This window comes from Colletes latitarsis, chromosome 12 (assembly GCF_051014445.1).
Source record: "Colletes latitarsis isolate SP2378_abdomen chromosome 12, iyColLati1, whole genome shotgun sequence".
NCBI lineage: Eukaryota > Metazoa > Arthropoda > Insecta > Hymenoptera > Colletidae > Colletes > Colletes latitarsis.
This window is the reverse complement of record NC_135145.1, coordinates 25,953,726-25,972,792: the sequence shown is the minus strand read 5'-3', so window position 1 is coordinate 25,972,792 and position 19,067 is coordinate 25,953,726. Positions and strand designations below refer to the sequence as shown.

The 19,067-nt window shown below is 26.2% G+C and overlaps 1 protein-coding gene across 1 annotated transcript in view; it reads right to left on the bottom strand.

Moving 5' to 3' along the window:
* Accoas (acetyl coenzyme A synthase) overlaps positions 1 to 19,067 on the bottom strand; it is a 50,782-nt gene that overhangs the window by 29,354 nt on the left and 2,361 nt on the right. Inside the window, exon 2 of the mRNA XM_076779527.1 lies at positions 15,869 to 16,084. Within this exon, the coding sequence (XP_076635642.1) occupies positions 15,869 to 16,084 (216 nt within the window). The remainder of the gene's footprint in view (positions 1 to 15,868; positions 16,085 to 19,067) is intronic.

Here is a 19,067-nt window from a genome sequence, read left to right as displayed (position 1 = left end):
GAGCCCAGGAATACTAAATTGGTTGCAGTATAGCTGGTTCATGCTTATTAAAATGATTTCGAATGCTTTAACCTTCTATTCTGAAGTCAATAAATATTTCAAACTTCAATTTTTCTAATTTTGCACCTTTCTTCACAATATTTTAACATTAATACACATATCTTTCTGTTTAATTGCTATTGAAATTTAAAAATTTAATTTCCAGAGGGCGCTGTAGTAATCTAGAGGGCGCTGTAGCAATCTAGAGGGCGCTGTAGCTATCTAGAGGGCGCTGTAGCGCTTCAGAGGGCGCTGATGGCCACAGATGCACTTGGGGGGCGCTGAATATTCAGTAAACCAATTGCAAATGGCGATCCAGAGGGCGCTGATGGCCACAGATACACTTAGGGGGCGCTGAATATTCAGTAAACCGATTGCAAATGGTCAATCGCTGTAATTTAAGATCACATTTTATGAAAATAGAGCTCAGGAATACTAAATTGGTAACAGTATACCTGGTTCATGCTTATTAAAATGATTTCGAATGCTTTAACCTTCTATTCTGAGGTCAATAAACATTTCAAACTTCAATTTTTCTAATTTTGCACCTTTCTTAACTATATTTTAACGTTAATACATATATCTTTCTGTTTAATTGCTATTGAAATTTAAAAATTTAATTTCCAGAGGGCGCTGCAGCGATCTAGAGGGCGCTGTAGCTATCTAGAGGGCGCTATAGCGATTCAGAGGGCGCTGATGGCCACAGATGCACTTGGGGGGCGCTGAATATTCAGTAAACCGATTGCAAATGGCGATCCAGAGGGCGCTGATGGCCACAGATACACTTAGGGGGCGCTGAATATTCAGTAAACCGATTGCAAATGGTCAATCACTGTAATTTAAGATCACATTTCACGAAAATAGAGCCCAGGAATACTAAATTGGTAACAATATACCTGGTTCATGCTTATTAAAATGATTTCGAATGCTTTAACCTTCTATTCTGAGGTCAATAAACATTTCAAACTTCAATTTTTCTAATTTTGCACCTTTCTTCACTATATTTTAACGTTAATACACATATCTTTCTGTTTAATTACTATTGAAATTTAAAAATTTAATTTCCAGAGGGCGCTGTAGTGATCTAGAGGGCGCTGTAGCAATCTAGAGGGCGCTGTAGCTATCTAGAGGGCGCTGTAGTGCTTCAGAGGGCGCTGATGGCCACAAATGCACTTAGGGGGCGCTGAATATTCAGTAAACCGATTGCAAATGGCGATCCAGAGGGCGCTGATGGCCACAGATACACTTAGGGGGCGCTGAATATTCAGTAAACCGATTGCAAATGGTCAATCACTGTAATTTAAGATCACATTTCACGAAAATAGAGCCCAGGAATACTAAATTGCTAGCAGTATAGCTGGTTCACCCTTATTAAAATGATTTCGAATGCTTTAACCTTCCATTCTGAGGTCAATAAATATTTCAAACTTCAATTTTTCTAATTTTGCACCTTTCTTCACTATATTTTAACATTAATACACATATCTTTCTGTTTAATTGCTATTGAAATTTGAAAAAATTAATTTTCAGAGGGCGCTGAGTGATACTTCTTCTGGAAAGGGGCCAGTAGGTCAATTAAGTTTGGGAACACGTGAAAAATGTTACGAAGATAAATAATAAATATAATTAAACATCGAAGAATATCTTTTACTTTAAGATTCTAGATAATAGATGTTTCTTTTGCAATTTTTTATTCGTTTTGTTATTTATATCTCTTCAAAAGTCGCTTATTTATACGTGATCCAAGGAAACGGATATTTTTGTCGTAGAAAAATAGTTTATTGAATAAACATGTTGTCCAAAGTGCGTCGATGGAACTAAAAAACGAGTCTGAATTTTTTCAACGACACGCTTCGAAGAAAAATAGTTAAATAATTTTGCAGAAATTATCAGATCTCTCTAATTTTCTTATTAAATAAAATATAATAATTATCCACGTAAAATAATAGTTATAAATACATTAATTGCAATATTCATGACACACACTATTCTTTTTGTTTATTAAAATGAATAGAGAAAATATTTACTTCACTTTTATATATGGAAAATTTGTTATTTAAAATATTCTTTCATAATTTTTAAAAATAAACATAAACATTTGTTTAAAATATTCTTTTTTAATTTTTAAAAATAAACATAAACATTTGTTTGAAATATTCTTTTTTAATTTTTAAAAATAAACATAAACATTTGTTTGAAATATTCTTTGATAATTTTTAAAAATAAACGTAAAACTTTTGTTAAATTTGCTAAGAAAGAATTGTTTTTTGTTTAATAATAAATGTTAGATGATCTCCAAATATGATTTTCCATAATTTATTTATGATTTCGTTCGATTAGAATATTTTCTTTGGGAAAATATGAAGTATTTTTATTGATGAAAATAGATTAATTTTATTGTTGTGCTGATTATAGTGATTTATTTATTATACATGTGTGTTAAAATATATGAAAATCGATTCATCAACGTAAATATTTTTATACACAGCGAGTGAAAAAGGAGTTTCCAGAAAAACGACGCTAAATGAAATAATGAGATACCAACTGTATATATTATAACAAAGTTCACTATTGAAATTCAGTAATTGCTTCAATCGGATGACGTCCATTTTTAAGGAAGAATAATAATACCAAAAATGAACCGAGTCACCAGTTTTTAACATTTTTAAGAAACCCATTTCCATAAACAACAATTTCAATTTAAATATTTCTGATAATTTAAATTTTGATTTGTTCGAAAATGAAAAATTTTGTGAATCTCTGTTTATTTAATTTTTATTAAATGAATGCAAAAGGGGTAATGATTTATTATATTTGTTATAATTATTTATAAATATTTATTATATTTGTTATAATTATTTATAAATACTTATTATATTAGTTATAATTGTTTATAAATATTTATTGTATTTGTTATAATTATTTATAAATACTTATTATATTAGTTATAATTGTTTATAAATATTTATTATATTTGTTATAATTATTTATAAATATTTATTATATTTGTTATAATTATTTATAAATATTTATTGCATTTTATATTTTTGTTTTATTCAAGTGTATTGAATATTTATATTTATAAGTTTTTTTCGACTTCTATGAATTGCATTAATATTTAATTTAGTGCAAAAACCTTTATTATTCTCAACCTTTGTCATTTTTCAATTTTATTAATTTGATTAAAAAATGAATTTATTAATATTCAATTGGATTCAATTTAATAGATTTGATACTTGATTCAATTTAATAGAATTGATACTTGATTCAATTCAATAAAATTGAACTTGATTCAATTCAATAAAATTGAACTTGATTTAATTTAATAGAACTGATACTTGATTCAATCTAATAAAATTGAACTTGATTCAATTAAATAAAATTGAACTTGATTCAATTAAATAAAATTGAACTTGGTTCAATTAAATAGAATTGATACTTGATTCAATTAAATAAAATTGAACTTGATTCAATTAAATAAAATTGAACTTGATTCAATTAAATAAAATTGAATTTGACTCAATCTAATAAAATTGAACTTGATTCAATTAAATAAAATAGAATTTCGTCTTATTTTGGTCTCCAGAATCCCCCATTAAAATTTTTCCCAAGGTTGTCCGAACACCCTGTATAGAATAACTATAATTTTTAAAATCACCTGCAACTTCCATGCATTGCATTAATATTTAATTAATTGCAAAAGCCGTTATTATTCTCAACTTTTATCATTGTTCAATTTTTTTAAATTGAATCAAGCTCAATTTTATTAAATCGAATCAAGGTCATGTTTATTAAATTTTATTAAATTGAATCAAGTTCAATTTCATTGAATTGCATCAAGTTCAATTTCATTGAGTTCAATCAAGTTCAATTTTATTAAATCAAATCAAGTTCAATTTTAATAAATCGAATCAAGTTCAATTTTATTAAATCGAATCAAGTTCAATTTTATTAAATCGAATCAAGTTCAATTTTATTAAATCGAATCAAGGTCAAGTTTATTAAATATTATTAAATTGAATCAAGTTCAATTTTATTAAATCGAATCAAGGTCAAGTTTATTAAATTTTATTAAATTGAATCAAGTTCAATTTCATTGAATTGAATCAAGTTCAATTTCATTGAGTTCAATCAAGTTCAATTTTATTGAATTGAATCAAGTTCAATTTTATTGAATTGAATCAAGTTCAATTTTATTAAATCGAATCAAGTTCAATTTCATTAAATCGAATCAAGTTCAATTTTATAAAATCGAATCAAACACAATTTCATTAACTCATTATTTTAATTAAGTCCTAAATTGTAAAATAAATCCAAATGAACGCCAACCACCGATCAATTATCATATTTAATATCATTATTCAATTCAATTAGTCAATTCAATTCATTTCAAAATAGTTTCCAATAAACTTTCCGAATGTTTCTTCCTGTATTTACACGTTCTCGTTGTCGCGTAGGGACAAAACAAGTGTAAAGTTCAAGATTCGTATTTTTTGTGCGTGCACCACGACGCAGAACGTCTCAATACATATTTCTTTCGAATAATCATAGTCGAACTGACGTAATGTGGCGCGTGTTGGCGCGCGCGAACGCATCATCATTAATCGACAAAAAAGTAGAGAAATTCTTCGAGCAAATGCAGCTTACTCAGAAATCCTTCGCGTATTTAAAGATAATTCGACGCAGTTTCATACTTAAATTCGTGCTCTTTTCATACTGAAACCATTGCGAAACCATCCTCACCCACAATTGCTTTATCGTCTGTTTATGATAACTTTTTTCCACGCGTATCAGCACAATATACAACTTATTATTTATTAAATTTAATCAAGTTCAATTTTGTTACATTGAATCAAGTTCAATTTTATTTAATTGAATCAAGTTCAATTTTATTTAATTGAATCAAGTACAATTTTATTAAATTGAATCAAGTTCAATTTTATTAAGTTTTATTAAACTGAATCAAGTTCAATTTCATTGAATTGGATCAAGTTCAATTCTATTAAATCGAATTGAATTGAATTTTATTAAATTGAATTGGATTGAATTTTATTAAATCGAATCGAATCCAATTCAATTCTATTGAAACAAATTGGATTGAATTGTATTAACTTGAATTGTATTGAATTCTATTAAATTGAATTGGATTGAATTTTATTAAATCGAATCGAATTCAACTCTATTAAATTAAATCCAATTCAATTCTATTAAATTGAATCCAAAGCAATTTTATTAAATCGAATCAAGTTCAATTTTATTGAATCGAATCAAGTTCAATTTTATTAAATTGAATCCAATTCAATTTGATTAAATCGAATCCAATTCAATTTTATTAAATCGAATCCAATGCAATTTTATTAAATTGAATTGGATTGAATTTTATTAAATTGAATTGGTTTGAATTTTATTAAATCGAATTAAGTATCAATTTTATTAAATTTTATTAAATTAAATCAAGTTCAATTTCACTGAGTTGAATCAAGTTCAATTGCATTGAATTGGAACAAGTACAATTCTATTAAATCGAATTGGATTGAATTTTATTAAATCGAATTGCATTGAATTTTATTAAATCGAATCCAATTTAATTCTATTAAATCGAATCGAATTCAATTCTATTAAATCGAATCCAATTCAATTCTATTAAATTGAATCCAAAGCAATTTTATTAAATTGAATCAAGTTCAATCGCATTGCATTGAACCAAGTTTAATTTCATTGAGTTCAATCAAATTCAATTGAATTGAATTGGATCAAGTTCAATTGTATTAAATCGAATTGAATTGAATTTTATTAAATTGAATTGGATTGAATTATATTAAATCGAATTAAGTATCAATTTTATTAAATTTTATTAAATTAAATCAAGTTCAATTTCATTGAACTGAATCAAGTTCAATTTTATTAAATTGAATTGGATAGAATTTTATTAAATCGAATCCAATGCAATTATATTAAATCGAATCAAGTTCAATTTTATTAAATTGAATTGAATAGAATTTTGTTAAATCGAATCCAATTCAATTCTATTAAATTGAATTCAATTCATTTCTATTAAATTGAAACCAATTCAATTCTATTAAATCGAATCCAATTCAATTCTATTAAATCGAATCCAATGCAATTATATTAAATCGAATCAAGTTCAATTTTATTAAATTGAATTGGATTGAATTTAATTAAATCGAATTGGATAGAATTTTATTAAATCGAATCCAATTCAATTCTATCAAATCGAATCCAATTTAATTCAATTAAATCGAATCCAATTCAATTCTATTAAATCGAATCCAATTCAATTCTATTAAATCGAATCCAATTCAATTCTATTAAATCGAATCAAGTTCAATTTCATTAAATCGAATCAAGTTCAATTCTATTAAATTGAATCCAATTCAATTCTATTAAATTGAATCCAAAGCAATTTTATTAAATCAAATTTATTAACATTATCAACAAATTTAACGCCTGAGTATCCAAATAAAACTTAACTGGCAATCGTTAATCTTCGAATAACCCTCAGAATGCAAACTATTATAAACAAACGTGCCTGAATGTTGCAACAAAGTAACATAACCATAACAATAGCAAATATATCTACCATCCATCTCGAAATATACCTCTATTTTCGAAACGAAATTAAATAAAACATAATTCTTCCATTAACAATCTTCTCAAAAACAAAAAAAACAAAACCAAAATTCTTCTTCAAACAAATGCAGCTTACTCATAAATTCTTTCCGTATTTAAAGATAATTCGACGCAGTTTCATACTGAAATTCGTGCTCTTTTCATACTGAAACCATTGCGAAACCATCCTCACCCACAATTGCTTTATCGTCTGTTTATGATAACTTTTTTCCACGCGTATCAGAACAATATACAACTTATTATTTATTAAATTGAATCAAGTTCAATTTTATTACATTGAATCAAGTTCAATTTTATTAAATTGGATCAAGTTCAATTTCATTGAATTGAATTGGATTGAATTTTATTAAATTGAACTGAATTGAATTTTATTAAATCGAATCGAATCCAATTCAATTCTATTGAGTCGAATTGGATTGAATTTTATTAACTTGAATTGGATTGAAATCTATTAAATTGAATTGGATTGAAATCTATTAAATTGAATTGGATTGAATTTTATTAAATCGAATCAAGTATCAATTTTAATAAATCGAATCAAGTATCAATTTTATTAAATCGAATCAAGTTCAATTTTATTAAATTTTATTAAACTGAATCAAGTTCAATCTCATTGCATTGAATCAAGTTTAATTTCATTGAGTTGAATCAAATTCAATTGCATTGAATTAGATCAAGTTGAATTGTATTAAATCGAATTGAATTGAATTTTATTAAATCGAATTAAGTATCAATTTTATTAAATTTTATTAAATTAAATCAAGTTCAATTTTATTAAATCGAATTGCATTGAATTTTATTAAATCGAATCCATTTTAATTCTATAAAATTGAATTGAATTCATTTCTATTAAATCGTATCCAATTCAATTCTATTAAATTGAATCCAATGCAATTGTATTAAATCGAATCAAGTTTGATTTTATTAAATTGAATTGGATTGAATTTAATTAAATTGCATTGAATTGAATTGAATTGAATTAAATTGAATTGGATAGAATTTTATTAAATCGAATCCAATTCAATTCTATTAAATTGAATTGAATTCATTTCTATTAAATTGAATCCAATGCAATTATATTAAATCGAATCAAGTTCAATTTTATTAAATTGAATTGGATAGAAATTTAATAAATCGAATCCAATACAATTATATTAAATCGAATCAAGTTCAATTTAATTAAATTGAATTGAATAGAATTTTGTTAAATCGAATCCAATTCAATTCTATTAAATCGAATCCAATTCAATTCTATTAAATTGAATTGAATAGAATTTTATTAAATCGAATCCAATTCAATTCTATTAAATATCTACCATCCATCTCGAAATATACCTATATTTTCGAAACGAAATTAAATAAAACATAATCCTTCCACTAACAATCTTCTCAAAAACAAAAAAAACAAAACCAAAATTCTTCTTCAAACAAATGCAGCTTACTCATAAATTCTTTCCGTATTTAAAGATAATTCGACGCAGTTTCATACTGAAATTCGTGCTCTTTTCATACTGAAACCATTGCGAAACCATCCTCACCCACAATTGCTTTATCGTCTGTTTATGATAACTTTTTTCCACGCGTATCAGAACACTATAACGCGAACTGTGTCACGTGATCGAGTCAAATGATACAAGATTAATCATATCGTAACAAGTTATGTAAAAAAATAACGATAATACTAATTTACTCGGTCGATAACGTAGGGAACAAAAAAAAAACATATTTATTTTCGAAATTCACTTATCCCCCCCTTTTTTCGTGAAAATTCGTAACAGTTTACAGTCAATGACATCGCATTTTGTTTACGATTTGCAATCCAGACGGATATAGTAGGTAAACATAGATAATTTCGAGTAAATACTTTGTGAATTGCGTTATACTTCTATTTATACTAACTGGGCATTACGATAAGCGTTTCGACACTTGTTTCTTTGTTATGTAATGCAAACGGATGTAAATAAGCGGTCGAAATCGATAGGAAAAAGTCCAAGTCACTTTTAAACAAATTACCTCGTAAACAATTAGAGTTTTGTACGAATTTTTAAAAGTAAACATCGCGAAAACCTAAACGAACTTTCTAAATCACAATTCGTAACAAAATGGGATCTTCATAGCTGTGGAATGCCATAAATTATGGAAAAAGAATTAATTATGATTTAAATTCGAAGTTCAATTTTATTAAATCGAATCAAGTTCCATTTCATTGAATTAAATTGAGTTGAATTTCATTGAATCGAATCAAGTTCAATTCCATTGAGTCAAATCAAGTCCAATTTCATTGAGTCAAATCAACTTCAATTTTATTAAATTGAATCAAGTTCAATTTGATTAAATTGACTCAAGTTCAATTCTATTAGATTGACTCGAGTTCAATTCTATTAAATGAATCAAGGTCAATTCTATCAAATCGAATGAAGCCCAAATTCATTGTGTCAAATCAAGTTCAATTTCATTAAATTGAATCAAATTGTTTTTATTAAATTCATTTCTTGAAAAGAATTAATCATGATTTGAATTCGAAGTTCAATTTTATTAAATCGTATCAAGTTCCATTTCATTAAATCGAATCAAGTTCCATTTCATTGTATCGAATCAAATTGAATTTCATTAAGTCAAATCTAGATCAATTTCATTAAATTGAATCAAGTTCAATTTTATTAGATTGAGTCAAATCAAGTTCAATTCTATTAAATTGAATCAAGTTCAATTTGATTAAATTGACTCAAGTTCAATTCTATTAGATTGACTCAAGTTCAATTTTATTAGATTGAGTCAAATCAAGATCAATTTCATTAAATTGAATCAAATTGTATTTATTAACTTCATTTTTTGAAAAGAATTAATCATGATTTGAATTCGAAGTTCAATTTTATTAAATCGTATCAAGTTCCATTTCATTAAATCGAATCATGTTCCATTTCATTGTATCGAATCAAATTGAATTTCATTAAGTCAAATCTAGTTCAATTTCATTAAATTGAATCAAGTTCAATTTTATTAGATTGAGTCAAATCAAGATCAATTTCATTAAATTGAATCAAATTGTATTTATTAAATTCATTTTTTGAAAAGAATTAATCATGATTTAAATTCGAAGTTCAATTTTATTAAATCGTATCAAGTTCCATTTCATTAAATCGAATCATGTTCCATTTCATTGTATCGAATCAAATTGAATTTCATTAAGTCAAATCTAGTTCAATTTCATTAAATTGAATCAAGTTCTATTTTATTAGATTGAGTCAAATCAAGTTCAATTCTATTAAATTGAATCAAGTTCTATTTTTTTAAATTGAATCAAGTTCAATTTCATTAAATTGAATCAAGTTCAATTCTATTAGATTGACTCAAGTTCAATTCTATCAAATCGAATCAAGTTCAATTCTATCAAATCGAATCAAGTTCAATTCTATCAAATCGAATCAAGTTCAATGTTATTAAATCGAATTGATTAACATTCTTAATAAATTTGACGCGTGAGTATGCAAATAAAACGAAACTGATAATTGTTGATCTTCGAATAACCGTCAGAATGCAAACTATTATAAACAAACGTGCCTCAACGTTGCAACAAAGTAACAATAACCTTCACAATTGCAAATTGAGCTCGAAATATACTTTTAAAAAATAAATAAACAACAATCCTGCCATTAATAAGCTTCAAAAAATTTTCCAAAAATCGTGAAAACCTAAACGAACTTTCTAAATCACATTTCGTAACAAAATGGAGTCTCCATAGCTGAGAAAAGCCATAAATTATGGAAAAAGAATTAACTATGATTTAAATTCGAAGTTCAATTTTATTAAATCGAATCAAGTTCCATTTCATTGAATTAAATCAAGTTGAATTTCATTGAATTGAATCAAGTTCAATTTCATTGAGTCAAATCAAGTTCAATTTGATTAAATTGAATCAAGTTCAATTCTATGAAATTGACTCAAGTTCAATTCTATTAAATTGAATCCAGTTCAATTCTATCAAATCGAATCAAGTTCAATTCTATCAAATCGAATCAAGTTCAATGTTATTAAATCGAATTGATTAACATTCTTAATAAATTTAACGCGTGAATATGCAAATAAAACGAAACTGGTAATTGTTGATCTTCGAATAACCATGAGAATGCAAACTATTATAAACAAACGTGCCTCAACGTTGCAACAAAGTAACAATAACCTTCACAATTGCAAATTGTGCTCGAAATATACTTATAAAAAATAAATAAACAATAATCCTGCCATTAACAAGCTTCAAAAAATTTTCCAAAAATCGTGAAAACCTAAACGAACTTTCTAAATCACATTTCGTAACAAAATGGAGTCTCCATAGCTGAGAAAAGCCATAAATTATGGAAAAAGAATTAACTATGATTTAAATTCGAAGTTCAATTTTATTAAATCGAATCAAGTTCCATTTCATTGAATTAAATTGAGTTGAATTTCATTGAATTGAATCAAGTTCAATTTCATTGAGTCGAATCAAGTTCAATTTGATTAAATTGAATCAAGTTCAATTCTACTAAATTGACTCAAGTTCAATTCTATTAGATTGACTCAAGTTCAATTCTATTAAATTGACTCAAGTTCAATTCTATCAAATCGAATCAAGTTCAATTCTATCAAATCGAATCAACTTCAATGTTATTAAATCGAATTGATTAACATTCTTAATAAATTTAACGCGTGAATATGCAAATAAAACGAAACTGGTAATTGTTGATCTTCGAATAACCATGAGAATGCAAACTATTATAAACAAACGTGCCTCAACGTTGCAACAAAGTAACAATAACCTTCACAATTGCAAATTGAGCTCGAAATATACTTATAAAAAATAAATAAACAACAATTCTGCCATTAACAAGCTTCAAAAAATTTTCCAAAAATCGTGAAAACTTAAACGAACTTTCTAAATCACATTTCGTAACAAAATGGAGTCTCCATAGCTGTGAAAAGCCATAAATTATGGAAAAAGAATTAACTATGATTTAAATTCGAATAACATTAAGTTTAACTATTTTAATATTATATAACTATTAATAAAAGAAATTTTAATAAATTTGTTGATAACTATTTTTGAATTTACATTAGTTAATTTTATATTATAGTTAAATTTTTATATTATTTTGTTAATTATGATTGAATCGAAATTATATTCGAAGAAAAATATTTTCCAGGATGAAATAGAATGAAAATAGAAATGCTTCTTTTTATGGAATGATTATACTTCATTTTCGAATATTCTTTCTATCGTTTTGATACACAGAAAGAGAATGAAAATTTGTGTCGCTTATTCGACGCTCGAATGACTTGCGTCTATAAACGCCTAATGTATTTTGCATAGCAATGAGTCGCTAAAAACACTGCTACTGAAGTCGGTCCTACAGTTAATTTTCTCGTCGATTTGAAGTTTAATTTGATTCCTAAAATTTTGGATGCATAAATATTGAAAAAGACACACAATATATTAAAAATATTGAAAATATTGAAAAAGATATACAATATTTGTTAATGAAAATATCTGAATTTTGAACGAGAGATTTGGAATTGCATTGATGAATTTTGGAAATTAAAATGCAAAATATATTTAGTTTTTTTTAGAATTTATTTTTTTAGAATTTATTTATTTATTTTTTTAGAATTTATTATTTTTTGTGAATCTTTGTGAAAGAAATTGAAGGATAAAATAAAGTATATATTATGGAAAATTAATAGTATGTTGTTGAATTATTTAGAGAAGGTTTAATAATTTGTGTGAATTTTTGTGAAAAAAGAAAAAAGGAAAATTCAATTGCAAATATCGAAATATTAACAGAATGAAAATATCTGAATTTTGAACAATTGAGAGATTTGGAATTGCATTGATGAATTTTAGAAATTAAAATGCAAAATATAGAAATATAAAAATCGACAGGGAATTTGAATTTTATTAGAATTTATTATTTTTTGTGATTCTTTGTGAAAGAAATTGGAGGATAAAATGAAGTATATATTATGGAAAATTAATAGTATGTTGGTGAATTAATTAGAGAAAGTTTGATAATTTGTGTGAATTTTTGTGAAAAAAGATAAAAAGGAAAGTTCAATTGCATATTGAAATATTAACACAATATTAACGAATTAGTAATGGAAGGTTTAATAATTTGTGATAATTTTTGTGAAAAATGGAAAAGCAAAATTCAATTGCATACTGAAATATTAACACATTGATAATTAATTAGTAATGGAAGGTTAAATAATTTTTGTGAATCTTTGTGAAAGAAATTGAAGGATAAAATAAAGTATATATTATGGAAAATTAATAGTATGTTGGTGAATTAATTAGAGAAGGTTTAATAATTTGTGTGAATTTTTGTGAAAAAAGAAAAAAGGAAAATTCAATTGCAAATATCGAAATATTAAAAGAATGATAATGAATTAGTAGTGGAAGGTTTAATAATTTGTGATAATTTTTGTGAAACAAAGCCAAGGAAAATTCAATTAGAAATTGAAATATTGACACATTGATAATTAATTAGTAATGGAAGGTTAGTAATTTTTGTGAATTTTTGTGAAAAAAGATAAAAAGGAAAGTTCAATTGCATATTGAAATATTGACACATTGATAATTAATTAGTAATGGAAGGTTTAATAATTTTTGTGAATTTTTGTGAAAGAAATTGAAGGATAAAATAAAGTATATATGTTGAAAAATTAACACTATGTTGATGAATCAATCATAAAAAGATTAACAATTTGTGTTAATTTTTGTGAATAAATCCCAACGAAAATTCAATTGCATATCGAAACATTACCAAATTGCTAATAAATTAGTAATGGAAGGTTAAATAATTTGTGATAATTATTGTGAAACAAAGCCAAGGAAAATTCAATTACAAATTGAAATATTGACACTATTTTGATAAATTAATGACAGAAAGTTTAATAATTTGTGTCAATTTCCGTGAAAAAAAAACACAAGTATGTTGATGAATCAATCATAGAAAGATTAATAATTTGTGTTAATTTTTGTGACAAGAATCCAAAGAAAATTCAATTACATATCAAAATATTATCACAATTCTAATAAATTAGTAATGGAAAGTTTAATAATTTGTGATAATTATTGTGAAACAAAGCCGAGGAAAATTCAATTACAAAATTGAAATATTAACACTATTTTGATAAATGAATGATAGAAAGTTTAATAATTTGTGTCAATTTTTGTGAAAAAAGAAAAAGGAAAATTCAATCACAAATCGAAACATTAACACAATGCTAACGAATTAGTAATGGAAAGTGTAATAATTTGTGTGAATTTTTGTGAAAAAAAAAGGGAAAATTCAATTACATATCGAAACATTAACACAATGCTAATAAATTAGTAATGGAAGCTTTAATAATCTGAGCTAATTTTTGTGAAAGAAAATCGAAGAAAAAATGAATTAAATATTCTAAAATATTAACTCTATGTTGATGAATCAATGATGGAAAGTTTAATAATTTACATGAATTTTTATGAAATAAATCCAAGGAAAATTCAATCACAAATCGAAACATTATCACAATGCTAATAAATTAGTAATGGAAGACTTAATAATTCGTGTCAATTTTTGTGACAAAAAAATCCAAAGAAAATTCAATTACATATCAAAATATTATCACAATGCTAATAAATTAGTAATTGAAAGTGTAATAATTTGTGCTAATTTTTGTGACAAAAAAATCCAAAGAAAATTCAATTACATATCAAAATATTATCACAATGCAATCCACGAAAAATTCAATCACATATTGAAACATAAACACAATGCTAATAAATTAGTAATGGAAAGTGTAATAATTTGTGTCAATTTTTGTGAAAAAAAAACCCAAAGAAAATTCAATCACATATTGAAACATAAACACAATGCTAATAAATTAGTAATGGAAAGCTTAATAATTTGTGTGAATTTTTATAAAACAAAATCCAAAGAAAATTCAATTACATATCAAAATATTATCACAATACTAATAAATTAGTAATGGAAAGTGTAATAATTTGTGTCAATTTTTGTGAAAAAAAAGGAAGATTCAATTGCATATCGAAACATTACCAAATTGCTAATAAATTAGTAATGGAAAGTGTAATAATTTGTGCTAATTTTTGTGACAAAAAATTCAAAGAAAATTCAATTACATATCAAAATATTATCACAATACTAATAAATTAGTAATGGAAAGTGTAATAATTTGTGTCAATTCTTGTGAAAAAAAAGGAAGATTCAATTGCATATCGAAACATTACCAAATTGCTAATAAATTAGTAATGGAAAGTGTAATAATTTGTGCTAATTTTTGTGACAAAAAATTCAAAGAAAATTCAATTACATATCAAAATATTATCACAATGCTAATAAATTAGTAATGGAAAGTGTAATAATTTGTGTCAATTTTTGTGAAAAAAAGGAAGATTCAATTGCATATCGAAACATTACCAAATTGCTAATAAATTAGTAATGGAAAGTGTAATAATTTGTGCTAATTTTTATAAAACAAAATCCAAAGAAAATTCAATTACATATCAAAATATTAACCCTATGTTAACAAATTAATAAAAAAAAAAATAAAAAAAATAAAAATAAATTATTAAATAATAGAAGCTTCGTATTGAGTTTACGACAATCATAATTCAAATTCATTATACTAACCCACGCCTAAGATAAATTACGTAATAGTAATAATTCTGTACTATATTTGTAATTACAAATTTTAAATAATTCTCCTAACTCAATACACTTAATTCACATAGTCTGCAATTATTATTATTATCAATTCTATTTACCCAACTTTCGTCTGACGTCTTTCTTTCAACAATAAACAAAATATTATCCACTCACATCAAATTTATTTAGAATGCTCTCTCATAAACAAATTTTACAATTAAAATCACGCAATATTAACATTTATCGTCTCAAAAATTTACCAATTAAACATTGCAATCGATCTTTGGAGCACTAAAAAACATTTGTTGACAAAATATCGTTGAATAATACAATTTTGCACAAAGACGTCCACAGATTGGACTATTTATTTTGTTGCTTTGCACGCGATTTCTTCTTACGTCACGTATTATGTCAATCGAACGTATACCCCAGTTTCATAATGATCTATGACGTGCAAATAACGATTTGAATAACAGATGCAATATTCTTACCAATAATACGCGATCTTATCGCCGTTTCCGCTCTTCACGTTTTTGTCCAACAAATTGAAGCTTATGTTCGTCGAGGCTCCTTCCATCCATTTCACGAAAACATCGCCTTTGTTTATGTCGAAATTGTACGAGAAGAACTTATCTTCTATCGCCGGGGTTTCCCAATAAAACTGTTTCGAAATCTCGCCCCAGAATTCCACTGGATTCTTCACGGACCTAAACAAACAAAATTTTATTTAACAATGTTATTTGAAGACGAACTTCAACAAAATTTTAATGGCGGATTCTGGAGGCCAAAATAAGACGAAAATGAAGAATAGTAATTTGTTGATTGAGGCTTCGTTGAAAAGTTATTAACGTTTAAAGTTGAGAATGTGAGACGCTGGCGCACGTTTAAGGTTTCACTCGTTTTGAATTTTTTTCTCGAAAGGGGGTAGGATTTCGAGGGTAGGTCTAAGGAACAAAAATTATTGAATTTGACCCCCCCAACAGAAAATAATTTTTTCAAAACCGATTCGAATTTTTTTTTTTCCTGTCGAAAAATTTCACATCTTTTGGAATTTTTTTCTCGAAAGTGGGTAGGATTTCGAGGGTATGTGTGATGACCAAAAATTATTGTAATTGACCCCCACACCTAACAATATTTTTTTCAGAACGATTTGAAATTTTTGAATTTTGTCGAAAAATTTGACCTCTTTCACGAATTTTTTTCTCGAAAGTGGGTAGGATTTTGAGGGTATGTGTGATGACCAAAAATGATTGTAATTGACTCCCACACCTAACAATATTTTTTTCGGAACGATTTGAAATTTTTGAATTTTGTCGAAAAATTTCTCCACTTTCACGAATTTTTTTCTCGAAAATGTGAAGGATTTCGAAGGAATATGTATTCACCAAAAATGATTGCAATTGATCCTAGAAATTGAAAATAATTTTTCCAAAACGATTCGAATTTTTTTTTTTCCGTCGAAAAATTTCACATTTTCTAGAATTTTTTTCTTGAAAGTGGGTAGGATTTCGAGGGTATGTGTGATGACCAAAAATGATTGTAATTGACCCCCACACCTAACAATATTTTTTTCAGAACGATTTGAAATTTTTGAATTTTGTCGAAAAATTTCTCCACTTTCACGAATTTTTTTCTCGAAAGTGGCTAGGATTTCGAGGCTATGTGTGATGACAAAAAATGATTGTAATTGATCCTAGAAATTGAAAATAATTTTTCTAGAACGATTTGAAATTTTTTTTTTTCCGTCGAAAAATTTCACATTTTCTAGAATTTTTTTCTCGAAAGTGGCTAGGATTTTGAAGGAATATGTAATCACCAAAAATGATTGCAATTGATCCTAGAAATTGAAAATAATTTTTCCAGAACGATTTGAAATTTTTTTTTTTTCGTTGAAAAATTTCACAGCTTTTCGAATTTTTTTCTAGAAAGAGGGTAGGATTTCGAGGGTATGTATAATGACCAAAAATTATTGTAATTGATCCTAGAAATTGAAAATAATTTTTTCAGAACGATTTGAAATTTTTTTTTTTTCCTCGAAAAATTTCACATCTTTTAGAATTTTTTTCTAGAAAGGGGGTAGGATTTCGAGGGTATGTGTGATGACCAAAAATTATTGTAATTGACCCACACAACCGAAGAGATTTTAAAATTTAAGGAAATCTTCAAGATAGAAATTGTATCTTCTGGCGGCTCGCTAGGGGGATCGATATCTTTGTTCTATTTTCATAGTAGACATGTATGGCATTACATACAACGCAAAATGATGTTGCCAGATTTACAATACTCGAATCTAGGCCACCACGAACTGAAAACTACTTTTTCCATCCCCCATGTCCTTAAACATGTTTCATTTTCACTCAAAACTACAGCATTTATTAAGTATATACAGAATTACATATATGTACATGTACTTAAATATACAAGAATTATATATATATGTATATGGACTTATATATACAAGAATTGAATATAAGTATATTTGACTTAAATATACAAGAATTGAATATATGTATATGGACTTATGTATACAAGAATGTTTTTCATTAATAATTCAAAAACGAAGTTCCATCCGACATTTTTGCAAAGGAAATTGTTGTTCAGAATCGTCTCAGCTACCCCACATTTCCGGTTCTCTCACTATTTACGGGACACCCTGTATATAGATGGACTTATACAGGGTGTTCCGGTCAACCCTGGGAGAAATTTTAATGGGGGATTCTAGAGGCCAAAATAAGACGAAAGTGAAGAATAGCAATTTGTTGATGGAGGCTTCGTTAAAAAGTTATTAACAATTGAATTTGAAAATTTGAGATCGTTCTGGAAAAATTATTTTTAGATAGAGGGGACAATTACAATCATTTTTGGTCATTACATATACCATCGAAATCCTACGTACTTTCGAGAAAAAAATTCATTACCGAAAATCTAATGTGAGGTCAGAAATGGTTCCTCGAAATTTCTTGCGAATCTTTAAAACGTCATAACTTTTGAACGGATTGGACGATTTTAATGTTCAAAAAGCCAAACAACGCGTATTTTAGTGCAGAATATGTAGAAATTCTAAAAATATTTGAAAAGTTGTTCCTTGACCCCGGAATATTACAAAAACCCCATAAAAACGATTCAATTTTCAAACGACCATTACTCCTATAATTGTGAATATATTTGAATGAAACTTTTTTCTGAAGTAGAGCTTATGGGTACCTACAAAAAAGTATTAAACAACTTTTCTGTAGGACGTCAAATAAAATTACTAAAAATGAAAAATGAATTTATAAGAAAAATCGATAGAGAGTAGGTGCCTAAATTTTTCGACAAAATTAAAAAATTTCAAATCGTTCTGGAAAAATTATGTTTGTTTAAGGGGGTCAATTATAATCATTTTTGGTCAATAGACATACCCTCGAAATCCTACTCAGTTTCGAGAAAAAAATTCTAGAAAGTATGAAATTTATCGACAAAATTAAAAAATTTCAAATCGTTCTAAAAAAATTATTTTTGATTGCAGGGATCAATTACAATCATTTTTCTTCATTACACCTAACCCCGAAATCCTACTCAGTTTCGAGAAAAAAATTCCTTACCGAAAATATAATTTCTGGCCAAAAATGACCTGCCCAAATTTTCATTCGAATCTTTAAAACACCATAACTTCTGAACGGATTGGACGATTTTAATATTTAAAAAACC